The 19,608-nt window shown below is 43.7% G+C and overlaps 1 protein-coding gene across 1 annotated transcript in view; it reads left to right on the forward strand.

Moving 5' to 3' along the window:
• LOC144769219 (uncharacterized) overlaps nt 1–19,608 on the forward strand; it is a 221,179-nt gene that overhangs the window by 102,778 nt on the left and 98,793 nt on the right. Inside the window, exon 6 of the mRNA XM_078653259.1 lies at nt 5,600–5,665. Within this exon, the coding sequence (XP_078509385.1) occupies nt 5,600–5,665 (66 nt within the window). The remainder of the gene's footprint in view (nt 1–5,599; nt 5,666–19,608) is intronic.

A 19,608-nucleotide genomic window follows, 5' to 3' on the forward strand; every position in this document is an offset into this window, starting at 1 on the left:
ATAGCAAAACACACATTTGCGCTGGTTAGCATCACTTTTGTGACGCTAAACCAGCCCAAAAGTTTTGAAAATCTGCCCCTATATCTCCTAACAAGGCTTAGCAAGAATAATTACAGTTTACATCGTTTAGCTCTACAGTTTGTCATATGGGGTAGCCAACACCAAAACCCTTGCATACTAATGCAATCTGGAGATCCCATGTAACACACTTCCACTCTAAAGGAATTATTATTGAGTAATACAAATCCACCTTTAATTGCATAATGATTTAAACATGCTTTTTGCAATACATTTGTGGGGCCTTGTGTCTTTATCATACCCTTCATGCTAAACACATCTTGCTTATATCATTGATCATTGGCTTGCACAATAACCATCTCAGTCCAGCTGTATTGATTCTAACCTTTCCCACAAGCCAAAACGTGCAACTCAAGTTCTCTTTTTCAATGGAAGCATACAACATATGCCAAATCAAATGCTTTACAGAGGGTAAACCAACATGTGGCGGGAGCTAAGCTGCTTTTTTAATAGTGCTTTTGAAAGCTCTTTTCTGTTGATCATATAAGGCCTATTGACAGCTGCGCTGTGAGGCCAGATCTCAAAAAAAGTGGTTTGTATGCTAATGTTAATCTATATTTAAAATCTTGGGAGGTTTAGATAAAGAATGTTAGTCAGTTGAGTAGCTAGTTAACTGTTTTGTTAGGAATCACACATCCAGCTCAAGCTGAATATTCTTAGTTCTGTGGCACAACATAAGTTCAGTCTGAAGTCACTAAGGGGATCTCCATCCTCGCATCTATCCCAGAGTGACTGACTACAATCAGAGTCCCCACACAAACATGTGTTTGCTACAACTTTTGAGCCAGACCCTGACCCCACTATGGTTTGTTCCTTTCATGGGGGTTTACCTTTAGTAATTGAGCCAATGATTCTCAACACAGTCCCCCCTCCATTCCTCAGAGGCTATTGTGTATGGGAGATGATCACCAGGCTGGAGACAAAAGTATATGCAGCTACATCATGCCTCTGCTGTTGAAATCGATGTTCTATCCCCCAAATTGTGTGTAGCCTAATGGCTTGAGCTCATCAATTCACATGACATCTGTGTCTTGCAGGACACCTGGAGCCGGACCCCCATTCACATTCCAGCATTCGTGACACTCCATAAATCAGCAGTTCCATCTAAACAAGGCCGTCGTTCAGGAGGGCTGCTAACCCTGATTAGTATCACACTAAACTGCAACACTGAGGTGCTTTCCATTGATAATCCAGACATCCTTGGGGCCAGGTGAAGAGGCAAAAAAAGGCAAGAGTTTAGACATCTACAATGTTTATGCAAGGAGCACTAGAGGGGGTTGATCTTCAACTCTACAAGTTCTATACAAGATGCTAGACACAAGGCAAGCTGTCTTTCCCCTAATTCTGGGTGGCAATGCCAATGTCAAATTTGAGCCCCTTGATAGGGAAGATATCCAAGAGGCCAACGAGGAGGATAAATTGTGGTCTGTCCCATCCCTGGAGCTCCCACCAATAACGAAGTGGTCCCAAGCAGCCCTACAGATGAATGCATTAACCTTAGAACATAGGCTGTGGGCCACAAATGGAAGAACTCGTTCTGACAAAGGAGGTGGGTTGACTTACATTACCCCAAATGGTGCCAGTCGGATAGATTATATACTTGTGGACTTTGCTCTATGGCCATTCGTGGTTGATATGTCCATAGTCCACAATTGTGAAAGTGATCACAATCTAATAAGTCTGACTGTCGAACATGCATGGGGTAAAAAGGGTAGGACATCACTTGCCAGACTTGCCACAAAAGAGGTGATACCAACTAATGATAAACGTTGCCTCAAATGGCCCACGATTATGATGGACGAGTCCGTGCTTAACACCTTAAAAAAAGACCTTGAGATGCACTTGGTAGTGATACAACCTCCATCAGGCGAGTTGGCACCATCGGCAAACACTAGTGCCCTGCACTCGAAGATCTTTGACCAATTGGCTCGAAACTTTATTGTTCATTTACAAAACCATGGGCCAAAACAGGAAAGACTAGCCAAAGCAAACACCTTGATTACAACGGAGTGCAGGTCCCTGAGGAAATGCCATAAGACATAAGGATATGCCGCTGATACGTGATCTACGGAGGCAATATAAACTGTCCCAAACAAATGCAATGACAGATTGGGATAAGAAGAGGTGGGAAGAACTAGGGGAGGCTTGCTCCCAACTGGATGCAATAAAATTCTGGGTACTTGTGGGAAAGGGCAACGTTGAAAGCTCACCCCTCTTAATAATAATATACCACCTAATGTGTGGCAAGAGCATTTTGGTGCCTTGTACTCGATTTTTCATAGCCATGATATGGGAGCAATCCCCTTCGATCTACTCCAATCTTCACAAGGCCTCTTATTCACTAACTCATTTTTAGCGAAAGTCCAGGGCTGGATGGATAAGAAACATATCTTCTCATCCCTTCAAGAGGAGTTTCGCCAGAAAATTGGAGCAATAGATCAGGTTTTCTGCCTCCTCCTTCTCTATTGGAAGACGGTTCTACTAGGCAAGGGGAGCTTATACATAGCATTCATTGATTTGAAGTCAGCATTCAACCTTATGCCTAGGTATAATCTCGGTGCTCAAGGAGATGGGCATGCCGCCAGCAATCCTGGCACTACTAATAAGAATACACAGAGAGAACTTTGCTAGGGGAAACCACAGCCATGTCACCGATCCCATTAAAATACAGCCGGGATTCGCCAGGGCTGTGTCCTGGCTCCAACTTTATTTTCACTATACATCAACCAAGTGGTCGAATTCTTATCTGTTACTCTAGCTGGCACTCCCTCTTTAGCGAATCAGAAAATCGCCACTATCCTATTCGCAGACGATACCCTTCTTGTTTCCAAAACGCCCATGGGCCTGCAAAAACTACTGAATTTATTCAAGATTTTTTGCGACGAGAGTCGCCTTTGAAATAAATACCACAAAGACAAAACTGATGTTGATGAACACCCATAAATCCATTGAAGGGAGCTCGACCCTGGATAACATCCCCCTAGAGAAAGCGATTTGCTTTGATTACCTAGGAATTAAATTGTCGGAAGGGTTGGCCTGGTAACAACATCTTAACAAGGCCTACCTCAAGCTCTCACAGGTAAATGGGGCCCTAAGAAAGGAACATTGTCTCTCCCACACAAGACCAATCGCACCAGCCCTGGAGCTATATAATTGCAAAAATGTGAATAGTGCCCTATATAGGGCTGAGCTCTGGGGCATGGAAAAAGTAAGTGATCTCACAGCATCTGAGAACAAGTTTCTTAGGAATCTGGCGTCCCTTCAGCAAATCAATCCACTTTGCCCACTTAAGCGCGATATGGGCATTAAACCAATCAATGATCTAGCAAAGCTCTGCCCCCTCCTATTTTGGCAGAGGCTTGTCACCACCCCAGAACCGGCATTATATGAGGCTGCATTTAATGAGTTTTGTGCTTTAGATTCCACAAATAAAATAGGCTACATAAAGCACATTAGAAACCTTGTATTGAGTATTGGGCTACCAGGGCATAGCATTAATTGCCCACCAGCGTATACTAAAAAACAAATTAAAATATTGTATTGGGATTGGGTTGAGCAGAATGTTTGTAGAAATAGTAAATAGGGAAGATTGATTGAAGAATTTAGAGACTTCAAGATCAGTGGCTCCTTAGAAAGCTATCTCGATCTCATCAAGTTGCCTTCTGATAGGAAGCTCTACCTACAATTTAGGCATGGTAGTCTGCCGGTTAATGCATTTACAAACGCTTGGCTATCTTGAATCCAGTGGCAGGGTATGCTCAGACGTGAGTCCCTTGCTCACTTGGCCACTGGATTCAAGATAGCCTGGCTGATGAGGATTATGAATCCGAAACCGGTCCCAGGATGCTTCTTTCCGGTCCATGGAAGACATGGCTTGGCAGTTCGGGCTGGACTGTTCCCATGAGGCACAGGGTCAGACTGATTTGCATATAGCCATGTCTGAAATGGGGTGGCTGAGTGGGCTAAAGAATGGTGATGGATTAAACCCAGATCAGTTGACTGGGGGTGAGTGTTTGATTTGCTCAAACGCTCCGTCCATCATCCCCTTTTGTATCGCTTTGTTCGCCCTAAGTGTGGCAGGGTATGCTCAGACGTGAGTCCCTTGCTCACTTGGCCACTGGATTCAAGATAGCCTGGCTGATGAGGAGTATGAATCCGAAACCGGTCCCAGGATGCTTGTTTCCGGTCCATGGAAGACATGGCTTGGCAGTTAGGGCTGGACTGTTCCCATGAGGCACAGGGTCAGACTTATTTGCATATAGCCATGTCTGAAATGGGGTGGCTGAGTGGGCTAAAGGATGGTGATGGATTAAACCCAGATCAGTTTACTGGGGGTGAGTGTTTGATTTGCTCAAACGCTCCGTCCATCATCCCCTTTTGTATCGGATTAGAAGAAAGGCCATGACACAAGATCCGATTTGTCTTTGAGATGTCCGGATCATGCTGGTTATGGAATGTTTTGATATCGTTATTTTTATGCCCCATTGACTACATCCCATTTTAAAGTAAATAGCTCTCTCTTGCCTTTTATACAATAATTTTAAAAAGTTAGCTGCATCTTTTGGACATGTGAACTGAATAGCAGGCAGCAATATGTTACTTTTACAAATTGTGATATAAGGAGATTAAGTCGTACTTATTAACTGCTGTGTTTAATTGCACAAAGTTTTATACTTTTATATATGTATTTAAACTATTGGTGTGTTATGTGTATGTATTGTACTTTTATGTTCTCAGGACCGAATAAAGTTTGAGGATGATGATGTTTTGTTAGGAGAGGCTTCTGATGTAACCCGGTCCTAGAATACACTCTGCAATCATATCACCTGGTCTGAGAGAATCTTCTAATGCTAAACATTATTTAAAGTTCCTGTGACAAATCACATGTTATCACTGCCTAAGGTTGTACACACCACTGCTCCAGGTCTTCATCTATTTAAGATACAAGTGAGACCAAAACTGTGGCTGAGAGAGTGCCTTAAAATTGCACTTCTAGTTCTCACTTTATGTTCATGCTGTTGTGCATAAATCAGTTTAACATAGCAGTCAATGATATATCGAGAGGGCAGGAGTGGTTTTAGTCCACTAAAGTTGCCCCTATACAAAGCCCACCAAAGTGCAGCCGGAGCTTGAGATCTGACAGCAGTGGAACCCTAGAACTCTCAGATCATCAGCACAAACTTACATAGTGAGCCTTCCAAATAAGAACATAGAATAAATCATTACAATATACACCTTACAACAAATGTGCAGACAGTTTTCATGCAAATCAATGTAATCATTGCAGAAAAAAACAATGTTCAGCCTGGTTTAAACCACTTTATTTTGTCTATCTTAAAATGATGTGCTAAAATACAGATCAACATGACTGACTCTCTTATTGGAGTCGTTGTTGGACAACATGCATGCATTACTCCACCAGTGGTCCTCGTTGAAGCGAACAAAACCAGAATGTATACTGATTCTATTAAGAGGTCATATAACATTGTATGTGCATTCATTGTTTGATATTGCCTTCTAGGCGAAATTACTAAATGACTTAGGTGAAGCGCTAAAGGACCAGGGGCTCGAGCTTTTTAATATATTGGTAAGTTCAATGTATGTATGTTAACGTTTTAAGGCCTTGGTTAATTCCTGCTTTATGAAATACTGGATCTGCAAATATGTTTGGAAAAAGTGGGCATCATTCAATCACATAGTTTATTTTGGCCATCGAAATGGGACATATTTGCTTTATGTTAGGTGGGCACAAATGACAGTTAAACATTTAATAATAACAGGATAAATGTATTATTAATGTTAATATTGTTATTATAGTTTTCATTATGTTGATCCTTGCTCTTCCACATCACAGTCCTAGCATTATGTGTGAGTGGCATGCCCCATTGCCAGCCCTTTACTGTTATTACAGTTATGCTCCTTACCTGGGCCTGAGGACATAACTTCCTGACTTTTTATCCCGAGATCTTCTTTGTTCTAAGTAAGCATTACCACACTGACAGAAGTCACAGATCACTCAAGAAGAGAAGGAAACCTGGATTCCTCTTTATACGTTGGACTTGGGCTGCATGATAAATAACCTGGTACTTCCATATGACACAACTACCTGTGAATTAAGTCCAATCCCATAAGAAAACAATTTACAATTTGAAATAGTAATATACATTGATGTTACTGTAATGATTTCAATACATCACTTCTTAATTTCAGGACTTTTTAGCAGGAGCAAAGTCCTACAGATTTGAACTGCATAATTTGCCCCTGAAACGCATGGTATTTTTGGATATGGCAATACCACATGCAGTGTTACAGAGTTTCCTATAATGCCAAAATTGCAGTATAATGTCTTTTGCCCATATCAATATTATGAGGCCACATTTAATGCAAGCCTTAGTGTAAAGAAGTTAACCACATGTTCATGAGAGCACCACACTTTTGCATCTTTCCTTTGTTGCAGGCCTAATATGCATTAAACCTCTGGAAGTTCACCATAAAACTTGGAAAAAAGACACTTGTGAAGAGAGTGTACATAGACAGTTGTTGATCCGCTCTAAACTAAACTTTATCAGTAGGAAAGGGTGGGGTGTACCCGTACTGTAATATCTTTACTACCAACACAGAGTGAGTACGGAAGTGCAGACACGACATCCTGCAAAGCTAATCTTCCAAAAAGGGTGAGGAATGTGGAGTATTGAATTTGCATGGCTACGCCAGGCGTCCAAGAAGCAAAGATTTGCATAAAAAGAATGTTCCCTACAACTTTCCATAAATAGCCACCTAAGGCATTAAAGAGGGGACATACAAGAAAAACTGGCTTATGAATGTTTCCACAAGAATGCTGAAAATGCATGACCTCCCCCAAAACATTCCGAAGATAAGAACAATATTCAAAGGAAAAAATGAAACACAAATCAAACTAGGGGGGACCAATTTGATAGCCAACTAAATAGCAAAAGACTAAAGGAACTTCCAGGTGAAAGGTCAAGCATGTATTTTAGCATAAAGGTGATTTGTGGAAACGTGTTCCAAGGCATGACTTAACATAAATTACATTAAGGCTATGATGGTATAAGCCTTCTGCTCTAACATCCCATCTCTGTTTCTCCTGGTTTAATTTAAAACATATGATTCACAGTGAATGGAATGTTCTAAGAACCATACAGCCCTTATGCATCTGGCTATTCAGGTTGTTAAAGGTTCTCAACCTTGTTACAGGCCCTTGCCTTCAAATTGGGCCTATGACTTGGATTCAAGGCCTTTAAACCCCGATATAGTCCATAGCAGCTAGCAATAAGGCTATGATATATTCCGTGTTAAGGCTTAACTAGGGCACTGTATTCATAATTCCATTATTTGGCATTAGAAACTAGTTTGCTTCTGCTTCTTCGCATTTCAAGGTATAGTCCCTGTAGAGAACAATGAAGCCCCTCCTCTTTGTGCAATATGCTCCAGTCCCTGAAGCAGAAGGCATTGTCTAGGACTCAGAAGCATAGATAATGATACATTACCACACAGCCCCAATACAGAAGCCATACAGTGCTTGAGGTGGATGTTGCTAAAGAACACCATGTCTTGGACCATATTCTGAACATTTGTGTTGACTCAGTGAATACTTGAGAGACTGTTTTTATGTGCGTGAGTTGCCTATCGTGCACACATATAACTCAGAAAACACCTTGTGGCAGAAACTCTTGCTCTAACTTGGGGACACCATAAAAACAGATACTGGGACACAGACTGGTCCTCCAGGCCATGTTATCTTCAAGACCTCCTGCATCACATAGAAAGCTGAGATGAACTCTCTGCAACTTACATAAAAACTGGACAAAATTCCTCAGACAGCACAACTCATAGATATGGGACATTGTCATACCGAAAGTGAGGTAGTGTTAAAAGAAATAACCCTGAGACAAGAATATATACATATATATGTTAAGTTCCGCAAAACGTATTATACCTTGCCTCAAGGATAATGTGGGAGAACTGAAACTGAATTTGTTTGAATCTCCAAAACGTTTATGTAATTTTAAGTTTTATAAACTCTTGAACTTTTAAATGTCCAGGCTGTGAAACACATTGTATACGTGGAGGAGGTGGAGCCTGTTTTTAGGGTGAAGCCTACCAGACATCACACCTGTCATCTTGCTAAATCCTTCTTGGGGAGATTCTAGAAGCTTCCCTGTGAGTGCATTCCACACATTGCTTACATTGGCTTTGTAACTCACATTTGCTTGCTTTCTATTTGATGGCTTTATTTGTTTTAGGCTGTCCAGCATGTCTTTATCTCCCCTGTGCCAGTTTAGCACCTCTCTGCCTGGCTCCTTCTATTCTTCATCGAGTGCTTGCTTTCTGTAAACATACCTGTAAATGTTGTTATTATTAAGTCCCATTTGATATGCATTCAAAAACAGAGGTTAAATATCAAGCTCTGTCTTCCACGAGAGCTTAATGGTTACTTTTCTTTTTCTGCCTTCAAAGTGAGAAGATTTATGTAACAATCTTGCTGGGTTGTGGGAATGTGTTCTATGCCACTCTCCTTACGTCACTCACCTTTACGACACCTCACTCCACTCCCTGACACTCTACTCTACTCTTTGCCACACCACTCAAAGGCACTGTAATACACTTTGTGCCACTCCGCTGAACAACACTCCACTCAATGACACTCCACTCCAAGTCAGTCCACTCTATTCCATTCCACTCTACCCCACTCCACACTATGACACCCTACACCATTCCACTCTACTCCATTCCACTCTATGACACTCTACTCCATTCTACACTCCTCCACTCTGAGGCACTACACTCTACACCACTCTATGCAAATCTACCGTATGCCACTTAATGCGACTCTACTCTATGACACTCTAAGGCAATCCACTGTACGACACTCCACTCTACAACACTCTACTCTACCTCTACTCTACTCTACTCTACTCTGTTCCACTCCACTCTAAGGCTTTCTGCTCCACTCTATGCCACTCCATGCAACTTCACTCTAGGACACTCTACTCCACAGTACACTGCTCCACTCTGCAACACTTCAGTCTATGGCACACCACTCCACCCCACTCCACTATATCCCACTCCACTTCATTCCACTCCACTCTACTCCACTCTGCTCCACTCCACTCTACTCCACTCTATAACACACCACTCTATGACACTCTACTCTTTGACACTCACAGCCACTCCACTCTGCAACACTCTATAACACTCCACTTTACGACACTCCACTCTATGACACTTCACTCCACGGAACTCCACTGAATCCCACTTTATTGTATCCCCCGCCACTCTATTCCACTCCACTCTACAACACTCCACTCTACGATACTCCACTCTATTACATTACTCCACACTATGACTCTATACTCCATTCCACTCTAAGACACTCTACAACACTCTACTACACTCTATAACACTTTATGCTACTCAAGTCTATGGTATTCTATGCCACTCCACTCTCTGACACTCAACGACACTCTACACCACTTCACTTTATGTTGCTCTTCTCTACTCTATGCAACTCCACTCTGCACCACTGCACTCTAATCCACTCCACTCTAAGCCCCTCCATTCTATGCCACTCCACTCTAGAACACTCTAGAACGCTGTACTCTACTCCTCTGTATGCCACTCCACTCCAGACCAGTTTACTGTATCCCACTCTACTTTTCTCTCCAATTCAGACCCCTCCACTGTATCCAACCCCACACTTTCCCACTCCACTCTACTCCCCCCCAATATAGGACACGCCACCCAAGGATATTCCACTCTGTGACACTCCACGTCTTGATACTGCACTCAACGCCACTCCACTCTATGATACTCTATTCCACTCTACGCACCTTCACTCTATTACACTTAACTCTACTCCACTCTGTGGCTTTGTATTCGACTGTATGCTACTCTACTCTTCATTGCTTCACTCTATGGCACTCTTCAACACTATATGACACTCTACTCTATGATACTTTACTTCACCCTACACTTTTCTGGGCCACTCTAAGCCCCTTCATGCTCTTGTTTCTCTGCTCTATGACCCTTCGCTCTACAAGACTCCACTCTATGATCCTCTACTCTGTCACTCTACAACACTTTACTTCACTGTGTGCCATTCTATGCCCTTTCGCTCTAGGCCACTCTACTCCACTCTTCGCCACTCCGGTCTATCCTACTGCACTCTATCCCGCTCCACTCTACTTCACAACACTCTACGACACTCCACTCTACTCCACACCACTCCATGGTATTATACACTAATTCACTTGACACCTGATCACTCTACAACACTTTGTGCCCCTGTATTCTATGCCCTCCACTCTAGGCTCCTATACTCTATGGCCCTCCACTCTACGATACTCCAACCTATGACAACCTACTCCACTCTGCTCTATGCCACTCTACTTCACTCTTCTCCTCTCTACTCTCTACTCCACACCACCCTACTATACCCACTCTACACCACTCTACTCCACCCTTAGTCACTTTACTTTAGGCCACTCTATTCCACTCTATGCCACTGTACGCCACTTCACGCTACACAACTCTACTCCACTCTGCGCCACACAGTCTACACCACTCCACTCTACAATAGGGGTGGGCGTTGTTCTCCAGCCAAAAAGTCTTACTCCACCGCATAGTGGAGTTTGCACCCGCTTCCCACCCCTACGAGGATAACTGGTGTTTGTTTTCGACAGAAATCTGATGGTAGTGTCTTTTGTAATTGCAACCTCTCATAAACAAGAACGCCAAAGACAAAGACAGTGTAGCCAAGTGAGCCAGACAGCTATGGGTCATCCCCATATAATTGAGATGCAGAAGTTTCGAATGTCAGTGTTGAGTTGCGGCAAAAAAGGAGGACACAGAAACACACAAGTTGCACTTTAACTACAATAGTCATTTCCTGTAGCTGAGTATAGTGCTGAATCATAGTGGTGCTTTCTGCCCCAGGCTACAAACATCGCCGCACGTACAGCTGGATTGCACTCAGTCTAGACGGGCTGTTGAGCTTCAATAGCGAGATCCAGCCAGAAACAAACATCAAATCCCAACATGCAGCTGGAATGATGTCATCTACGTATACTAAGGGATACTGGCTGCGAGCAGAGATTTCAGGGGAGACTACTAGCCCCAGTTGTCCTCCCGGGGTATTTTGCACCTCTTCTGCCAGAGAGAAGGCAGGAGCATAAGGATGCATGCAGCCTGAGAGCCCTGCAGCTGTCTATCAGGGACAGACTGTCCAAGTGCCCTGCTGCTCGCACCGCTGGCCCCAGCTGCTCACAAGCATCAGGAGACCCCCTTCTGGCACGCAGACAGAGCAACCTCCAGCACGCGGAACCCTATTTAGCAAAAACATACACACCATCTCCCCACACACATACACTGCTGCTGTATGGGCATCTACGTATGTCTAGATATATCCCCGATCTGGTCTGGTGGGTCAAGCAATAGAACCACATATTAAGCCCGTGAGGGCATATGACGGACAGTATTCTTAGGTCATTATTCATATAATTGAATATATGGTACCCGGAGCGAGGAACGATAATATCGATAACTGTTATATATTGTTGTTTTCGCTTGGCACCCGACCAAAGCTGCATTTGTAAATGTATGTGCAACGCTGAGCATGTTATTGCCAAAGTTTTACATTTGTACAAATTGTTGAAAATTAATAAACAATATCCAATAAAAAAAAGGTTGACAGATCTGCTGTGGTCCAGGGTCACAAGGGCATTGGCACGAACAGCCCCTCGGAAACAAACAGGGGTTCAGGGAGGACAAAAGGGGTAAAGACCAGATATTGTAGTGTATGCAAACACTGCAGCCCAGCTCTTCCCATAACATCGCCCAATCTTTCTTTTTAAGCAGTGCATCTACCGCTCTTAAAGCCCCCCTCCTTCTCCTAGATAGCCATCTTCACCCCATCCCCCCCTCCCATCCTGCCTCTCCCTTCAGTGATTTCTCTTTTGCGGCCTCAGTTCCTCACCCACCCCAGGGCTCCTTTAAGGAAACACTGCATGGTGAGTGGTGACTAGGGCGGAGCTCCACGGAATTCCACGGAGTTTTTATGCAATTCTGCAGAATTTTCCATGGTGCAACTCCACAAACTCCACCCACTTCTTCAACTCTGGTCTACTTTATTCTATTCTATTCTACTCTATTCTATGACTCCCCATTCTCTGATCCTCCAGGACAACACACCACTCTATGACATTATATGCCAGTCCACTCTACGACACTCCACACATCTTAATGCCACCCTACTATACACCACTCCACTCTACAACACCATACTCAATGGTACACCACTACACTATATGACACTCTATGACACTCTGTGCCCCCTCACTCTTTGCCCTGCCACTCTACGTTCATCCATTCTACAACACTTCACTCTATGACACTCAACTCTACGCCATGCTACTCCACCCCACGATATTCTATCTTACCACACTCCACTTTAGTATGCTCTATCCTACTGCAGTCCATGACACAACACTACCCCATATGCCAATCTTTGCCACTCTATGCCACTCCACTCTTCGGCAATCCACTCCACTTTACTCCACTCTACGCCACTCCAGACTATGCCACTTCACTCTATGACACTTTACTCCACTCTACATTATGCTGCTGCACTCTACTTCACACTACAATACATTACATCACTCTTTGCTGTGTCACTCTTCAACACTCCACTCTATGCTCCTCCAAACTTTGTCACTCCACTTCATGACACTGTACTACACTCAATGATACCCTGCTCCACTCTGTGTCTCTCAACTCTATGTCACTCCACAATTTCTACCAATCTATGCCATTCTACGCTCCACTGCTCCACTCTATGCCGCTCTACACCTCTACAACCTATGCCACCTTATGCTTTGTCACTCTATGCCCATCTCCTTTATGCCCCTTCACTCTACAACATTCTATGCCACTCTACACCACTCCATTATATGACACTCACCTCCATTCTATGACTTTTTACACTACTCTATGCCTCTCCACTTTAAGTCGCTTCACTCTATGCCTTTCCAGCCTATTTACCTCAACTCTAAGACCCTCCAGTCTACAACTCTCCAATCTACACCTATCTACTCTGACACTCCACAAAACTCTCCTCTATGACACTTTACTTCACTCTACGCCACTGTATGCCACTTCACTCTAGGCAACCGTCCGCCCCTCAACGCCACTCCACTCTACTCTATCCTACTTTCACTCTATCCCACGCCACTCTAGCAATCCAACCTAATGACTCTCCACTCTATAGCTTTCCAATCTAGACCACTCCAGTCTACTCCACTCCACTCCACTCTACTCCACTTTGCTCTGCGCCAATCCACTCTACAACACTCTAATCTACACCATGACATTCTATGACACTCTACACCCCTCCATTCTATGCCCTTCCACTCTAAGCCACTCTATGACACTCTATTCCTCTCTACTCTATGCCACTCTACTCCATTTCTGAGACACTCTGCTCCACTCTTTTGCCACTATATGACACTCTACTCCAGACAACTCCTTTATAGGCCCTCTACTCCACTCTACACAACTCCCTCTATGCAACTTCATTCCACTTTATAGCACTCTATGCTACTTCAATCTACAGCAGTCTACTCCACTCTACTCCCCTACTCCACTCTATGACAGTCTATGCCACTCCACTCTACCGTACTTTACTTCAATACTTTATGCCTTGTTACTCCACTCTACGGCTCTCTGATTTATGACACTTTACTCCACTCTTTTCATGCCTCTCCACTCTATGTCCCTTCACTGTACACCCCTTCACTCTACGAGATTCTATGCCTCACCACTCTATACCCCTCTACTCTACACCCCTCCACTCTACGACCCTCTATTCTGACACTCTACAACACTTTACTTGACTGAACGCCACTCTATGCCCTCACTCTAGGCCACTCTACACCACCACACTCCTTCCCATTTCACTCAATTCCACTCCGCTCTGTCCCGATCCTCTCTATCGCACTCCACTCTATGACACTCCACTCTATGACACTCAACTCCAGTTCACTCCAGTACACTCCAGTCCAGTCTAGTCCACTCCACTCCACATTACTAAAAAAACTCTCTACGCCTCTCCACTCTATGACACTCCAGTCTACGACACTCCAGTACACTCCAGTCTATGCCTCACCACTCTATGCCCCTCGAATCCACACCCCTCCACTCTAGGACCTTCCACTCCACGATCTTCCACACTATGACCCTTCACCTTATGACCCTCCACTCTATTACCCACTAGCCTGAAACATTACAGCACTTTACTTGCAGGGCCGGACTGGCTACTCAACGTTTTTTTGGGGGGTAGCAGGGTGGGGCCCAGGTTCACTGTGGAAGGGCTTATTTTGTTGCTGGAGAGCTGCTGGTGCTTCTAAATAATCAATGCAAAACAAATAGCTTTAATGCGTACTTTTTAAAATATTTGTTTTGCATTATTTATTAGGGAAAGCCCAGTAGCCAGTCCGGCCCGTTTTGCTTCACTGTAGGCCATTCTATGCCACTTCACTCTAGGCCACTCTATGCCACCTCACTGTCTGCCACTCCACTCTATCCCACTCCGCTCTATCCCACTCCACTCTATTCCACTCAACACTACCACACTTGACTCTACGATACTCTACTCCAGTTCACTCCAGTCCACTTCATAACCATCCACACCACTGTACTCCCCTTCACTGTACCACCCTCTACTGCACTCTACTTTACTCTGTGACACTCTACTCCACTCTATACCACTATATAACACTTTACTTCCCGTCAGCATGCCACTTTACTGCACTCTATGCCACCCCAATCTACTCAACAACACTAGTCCACTACTCCACTCCATGGCACTCTATGGCGCTCCACTCTACGACACTGTGCTCCACTCAACACAACTCCTTTCTGCAACACGATATGCCACTCAATGACCCTATACTATATGCCCCTCAACTCGACACCCCTCCAAACTACACCACTCTACTCCACTCTGCTCCACAACACTCCCCTTTACTCTACTCCACGACCATCCACTCTACTCCACAACACTCCATTATACTCTAATACACTTGATTTTACTCCAAGACAATCAAATCTATGCCACTCCACTCTACAACACTGCACTCTATGACACTTCACAACACCCCACTCCACTCTATGACAGTCCATGACAAACTGCGCCACTCCACTCTAATACACTATGCTTTACTGTACTCCACTACAATCTAAGACACTCCACTCCATGCCACTCTTCTCTACGCCACTAACTTATGGTCTAGCTGGAGGTTTTGATATGCTGAATAGCAGCCATGCTGGTGTACAACATGGCTAAAACACATTAGCAAAGTCAATAGCTCTTAAATAGGAGAGACCTATCTGCTTTACCGACACTTGTTAATATTTTGTTGTTGCTCCAGCCCTGCAGGAGACACCAGGCCTTACCAGGACAGTTTACAGACATGATAAACAGACTAAGGAGCAGGAGCTTGCTCCATCATCTGCATGCTACTTTTATAGACATATTGATAATATCATTATAGCCAGGGCCACAGTAAACATACTATGCATCATGTGCCTGCTCCATTGTTTATAATGACAATGTAACGCCTAGCTCACACGCACTTTATAAGGAGATGACACCAAAAAATAAATTTTCCTCTGTAATCATTAAGTACATCTCCATGGTCAATTTGCTATATAAGGATTAATCCGCAGATTAATTGTTAATTCACTTGCTTCTACCTTAGGATATTAACCATATGTATCACTTTTTCTCTTTCCCTTGAAACTTTCACTTATATTATCAAGGAGTCGTGATCACTTTCAACCTGCAAAGGACCCCAATAGTTTTCAAGAAGAACAGTGATCAGATAGCTGCCTTTCATATGACAAGTGACTTCAACTATAAGCTTATTATGGCCAAGGCTGTTCAGGTAGCTTTATTGGGTTAATGGTACTTACTGTTGCAACCTTGGTCCCTCTGCAATATGGCCTTTTACTTAATTTATCGATAATGGCATTGATGGGGCATTAGCCTATGTAGTTAAACTATACTCAAAGAGGCATTTTGTGGAGATTCATGGATTAAAATTGCCTGTGTTACCAGCTCACTAATTGCAGTTCTTAAGTTCCTAACTAGACCCATGAATATTAAACAACTAGTTTGGAAACAGGCGTAGGCATACACATGTACTAACATACATTTCTCCTTACTGGGACATTGCAAGGCAGAGTTTCTGCTTGATATTATTTGGACATCACTGTACTTCACGACACATTGAGTCCAAAACCTCAAATTACCACTTCATCTAAAGCACCACATAAAAAAAACACAGTACTTAGTTAAGTCTAATGGTAATTGCAATGGTCAGGGTGGGGTTAGATTTGGGATTATTAGTAGCGGCAGGTTAGAATAAGGCCTAAAGTGATCCAAAGGGATCATACATAACATAAGGTAGATTAGGCTTAGAGTTCAGAGTTTTGTAAGGTAAGGTTGAGCTACAGTGTGATGTGAGGATGTGCATAGCTTGGACAAAAAATAACAGGTAGATTTTGGTTAGTTAAGTGTATGCTAGAGTAAGCTTTTATGTTAATGGTTGTGAAAAGAGAACTACTATCTTTCGTTTTAGGATCAATTTAGTTATGAGTGATTTAATAGAATGAGATTCATATAGCCCATAGCTACTCCAAGGAGTGTACCAGCGATCTGCTCATGGACAGCTTTACAGGATTTCACAGAGCCTCTAAAGCCATGTTTTCAACCTTTTTCAGAACAGGGGATAGAGTTCAATGAGCGTAACTCAATGGGGAGCTTATTGCATGCTGAAGGACCCAGAAAAGAGGAGGCCCGCCCCCTGCACTGGTGCAGCGAATCTCAGGAATCCTAGCCCGAAGGTTGATGGCTGATCGCAAGTTCCTAGTGTGGAAGTAAAAAATAATTCTTGCTCTTAGGTAGCCAGCATCTATGTAATGGAACCCTTTGTGGACTAGGAGCAACACTTTACACGGGATTCTCTTCCTTATTGGAAGCCAGATGAGAGTGCAAAGATAGGGCGACACATACATTCTCGTGGTAGGTTAAAAAGAATGTGGGCTCCCGTGTTCTGGCCAACCTTAAGTCTATTGATCAGATAGTTGGGAAGACCCAGAGACAGGGAGTTTGCACAGTCCAGCCTTGAGGCTATAAGTGCTTGGATGTCCAATTTCCTAGCAGAGAATGAGAGGAAGTACAAAAACGTCTTTAGACTGCGCAACAGACAGAGGCATGCGCCTACCACAGAATTAATTTGTGGTTGTCAAATTTGACACCTGACTCTTCACTACTCCCCCCTGGGAGCCTGGAAGGGGGTCATATTCTGACCGGATATCTGCCAATTTGAGGGAGATTTTGACGGATGTATAGAATTTCAGTTTTTTTTTGCATTGTACTTTAGTTGATTGGCGGTCACCTTGTAAAATACAGATGATAGGCAGGATATAGTGCACTTGCCTGCAATCTCTTCTCCATTTTCACAGGAGAATAGCAGCTGTGTTTCATCAGCATAAGAGACCACGTTTAACGCCAAGGCTTTTGCCATCTGGGCTAGTGGCGTCAGATAAATGGTAAACAGTGTGGGGCTCAAGTTGGGGCCCTCAGGCACCCCTGCTGTAAGTTCCAAGGACTTAGAAGAGATATGACGAAACACATACCTCCTGCCCTCTGCCATTTAAACGGATGCAAGGCAGTCCTAGGCCTATCCTTCTGCCACAGTAGGCTGGACACACGCAAAAGCCTGGAGTGGGGAACTGTGTCGAAGGTCACTGACAGATCTAGCATGGTCAGCACTGCCTGCCCCCCAGCATCCAGGGTACCTCTGATGTATTTGGTAGCCTCCATTAGCCTGGTCTCCATAATAAAATTGGTCTGAAGCCTGACTGGCTAGGATGAAGCAAGTTATTGTCTTTCAAATACTGGGAAAGCTGCTGACTAACTAACTTTTCTAGCACTTTTCACAGAGCTGCCAGTATATTGGCCGATAGTTAAACTGCTCTCTGGGGTCAGCTGTGCTTTTTTTTAGAAATATGGGAATTTCTCCCTGCTTCCAGGAAAGAAGTACTGATGCAGAGGACATCAACGCATTGAGCACTTTGTTAACCAGTGGATGTAGTAGACCATAGCGCTAACAAATTACGAGGGCAAGAATCTGTTGGAGGCCATGATTGATGGCTATGTGTGGTTGCCCTCCAAGGGAATGTAGTGGAAACTTGGAAGTGTGAACTCCATTACAGTGACCGTATTCACATGCACTGGGTCAATCAAGCCCTCTCCTGACAAAGTGCAGGAGGTAAGACACGCTTGAATGAGTGAAATTTTATTTTGAAAATAGGAGGTCTGCTGTTCACACCATCCAACTGATGGTTGCTGGACTCTGACAGAAGCATTCGTGGATATAAAGCTTTTTACCACTTTAAAAAAAGACCTTGATTTATTTTCTGTTACCTATATATTTTCTTAAAAATCGTTTCTTAGCTCCTTTGACCACGGCTGTTCAACTGTATCATACTTTTTTAGAGATGCCTTGTATAAGAATTTGTCATTGGCTCTAGAGTCTGTCTGCCATTGTCTTTCATGAGTCTTACAACATTTCTTCTCTCTCCTGAGAATGTCTGTAAACCAGGGACTTAAAGTCTTAATTCAGCAGGGCGCATGTCAAGAGATACGCGCCAGCTTATTGGTCGTAGTTCGAATCCAGCTGTCTAGCAAGTTGGCATTTTCCTCGACTGATCCTGAGAGAGAGGGGGCGCTCTCTTCCAGAGAGCAAATGATCTCCAACTGCTGGACTCTATGGCAAGCTCTTGACACATATGGAACTCTGGCCATCGGATTTTGAGCTTTCAATAAGACAGACCAGCTTTATGTAATCAAATAGTGATGCGTCCAGAGTTGAGGGGCGGGTTCACAAGTCTGCAGTATGAAATTGGAAAACATTTGGTTCAGCACATAACCTGCTTTATATGTGGGACTAAACACATATTGGCTAAGATGAAAGTTCAAGAGATATCACAGGGTCTATTAGTGCCACCACCTTGTTACCTCCTGCTTGACCATTTGAAAACTAATGCCACCCAGTAGAATGAAGTGTGTGTATCTAAGGGCCGGGTGCGCTAGAGTATTGCCCTGGGAGTTAAGAAAGGGTCCGGCAGGGCCAGGGGTTTGTAGATTAATACCCTTCAATAGATTTCCAAGGGGATAGCGAGAGACAGAAGTCCAGCACTTCTGCTCCACCTATGTCTCCAATAGGGATCATCATGCGGTTATATTTTCCCTTCTATACTAAGGCTACCCCTCATCCCCTTTCTGCTGAGGCGGTCCCTGTTGAGTATTTTGTAGCCTTTAGGTATAGCTGTCCCAATAGATGGGTTAGAAGCCTCAGACAACAAGCTTTCAGTAATTAACAGCATTTCTGGGTGTTCCTCACTGAGAAAATCAAAAATGTCAGTAGCACGTTTCTGCAGTGAACG

The sequence above is a fragment of the Lissotriton helveticus genome, chromosome 7, assembly GCF_964261635.1.
Source record: "Lissotriton helveticus chromosome 7, aLisHel1.1, whole genome shotgun sequence".
In the NCBI taxonomy this organism is placed as follows: Eukaryota; Metazoa; Chordata; class Amphibia; order Caudata; family Salamandridae; genus Lissotriton; species Lissotriton helveticus.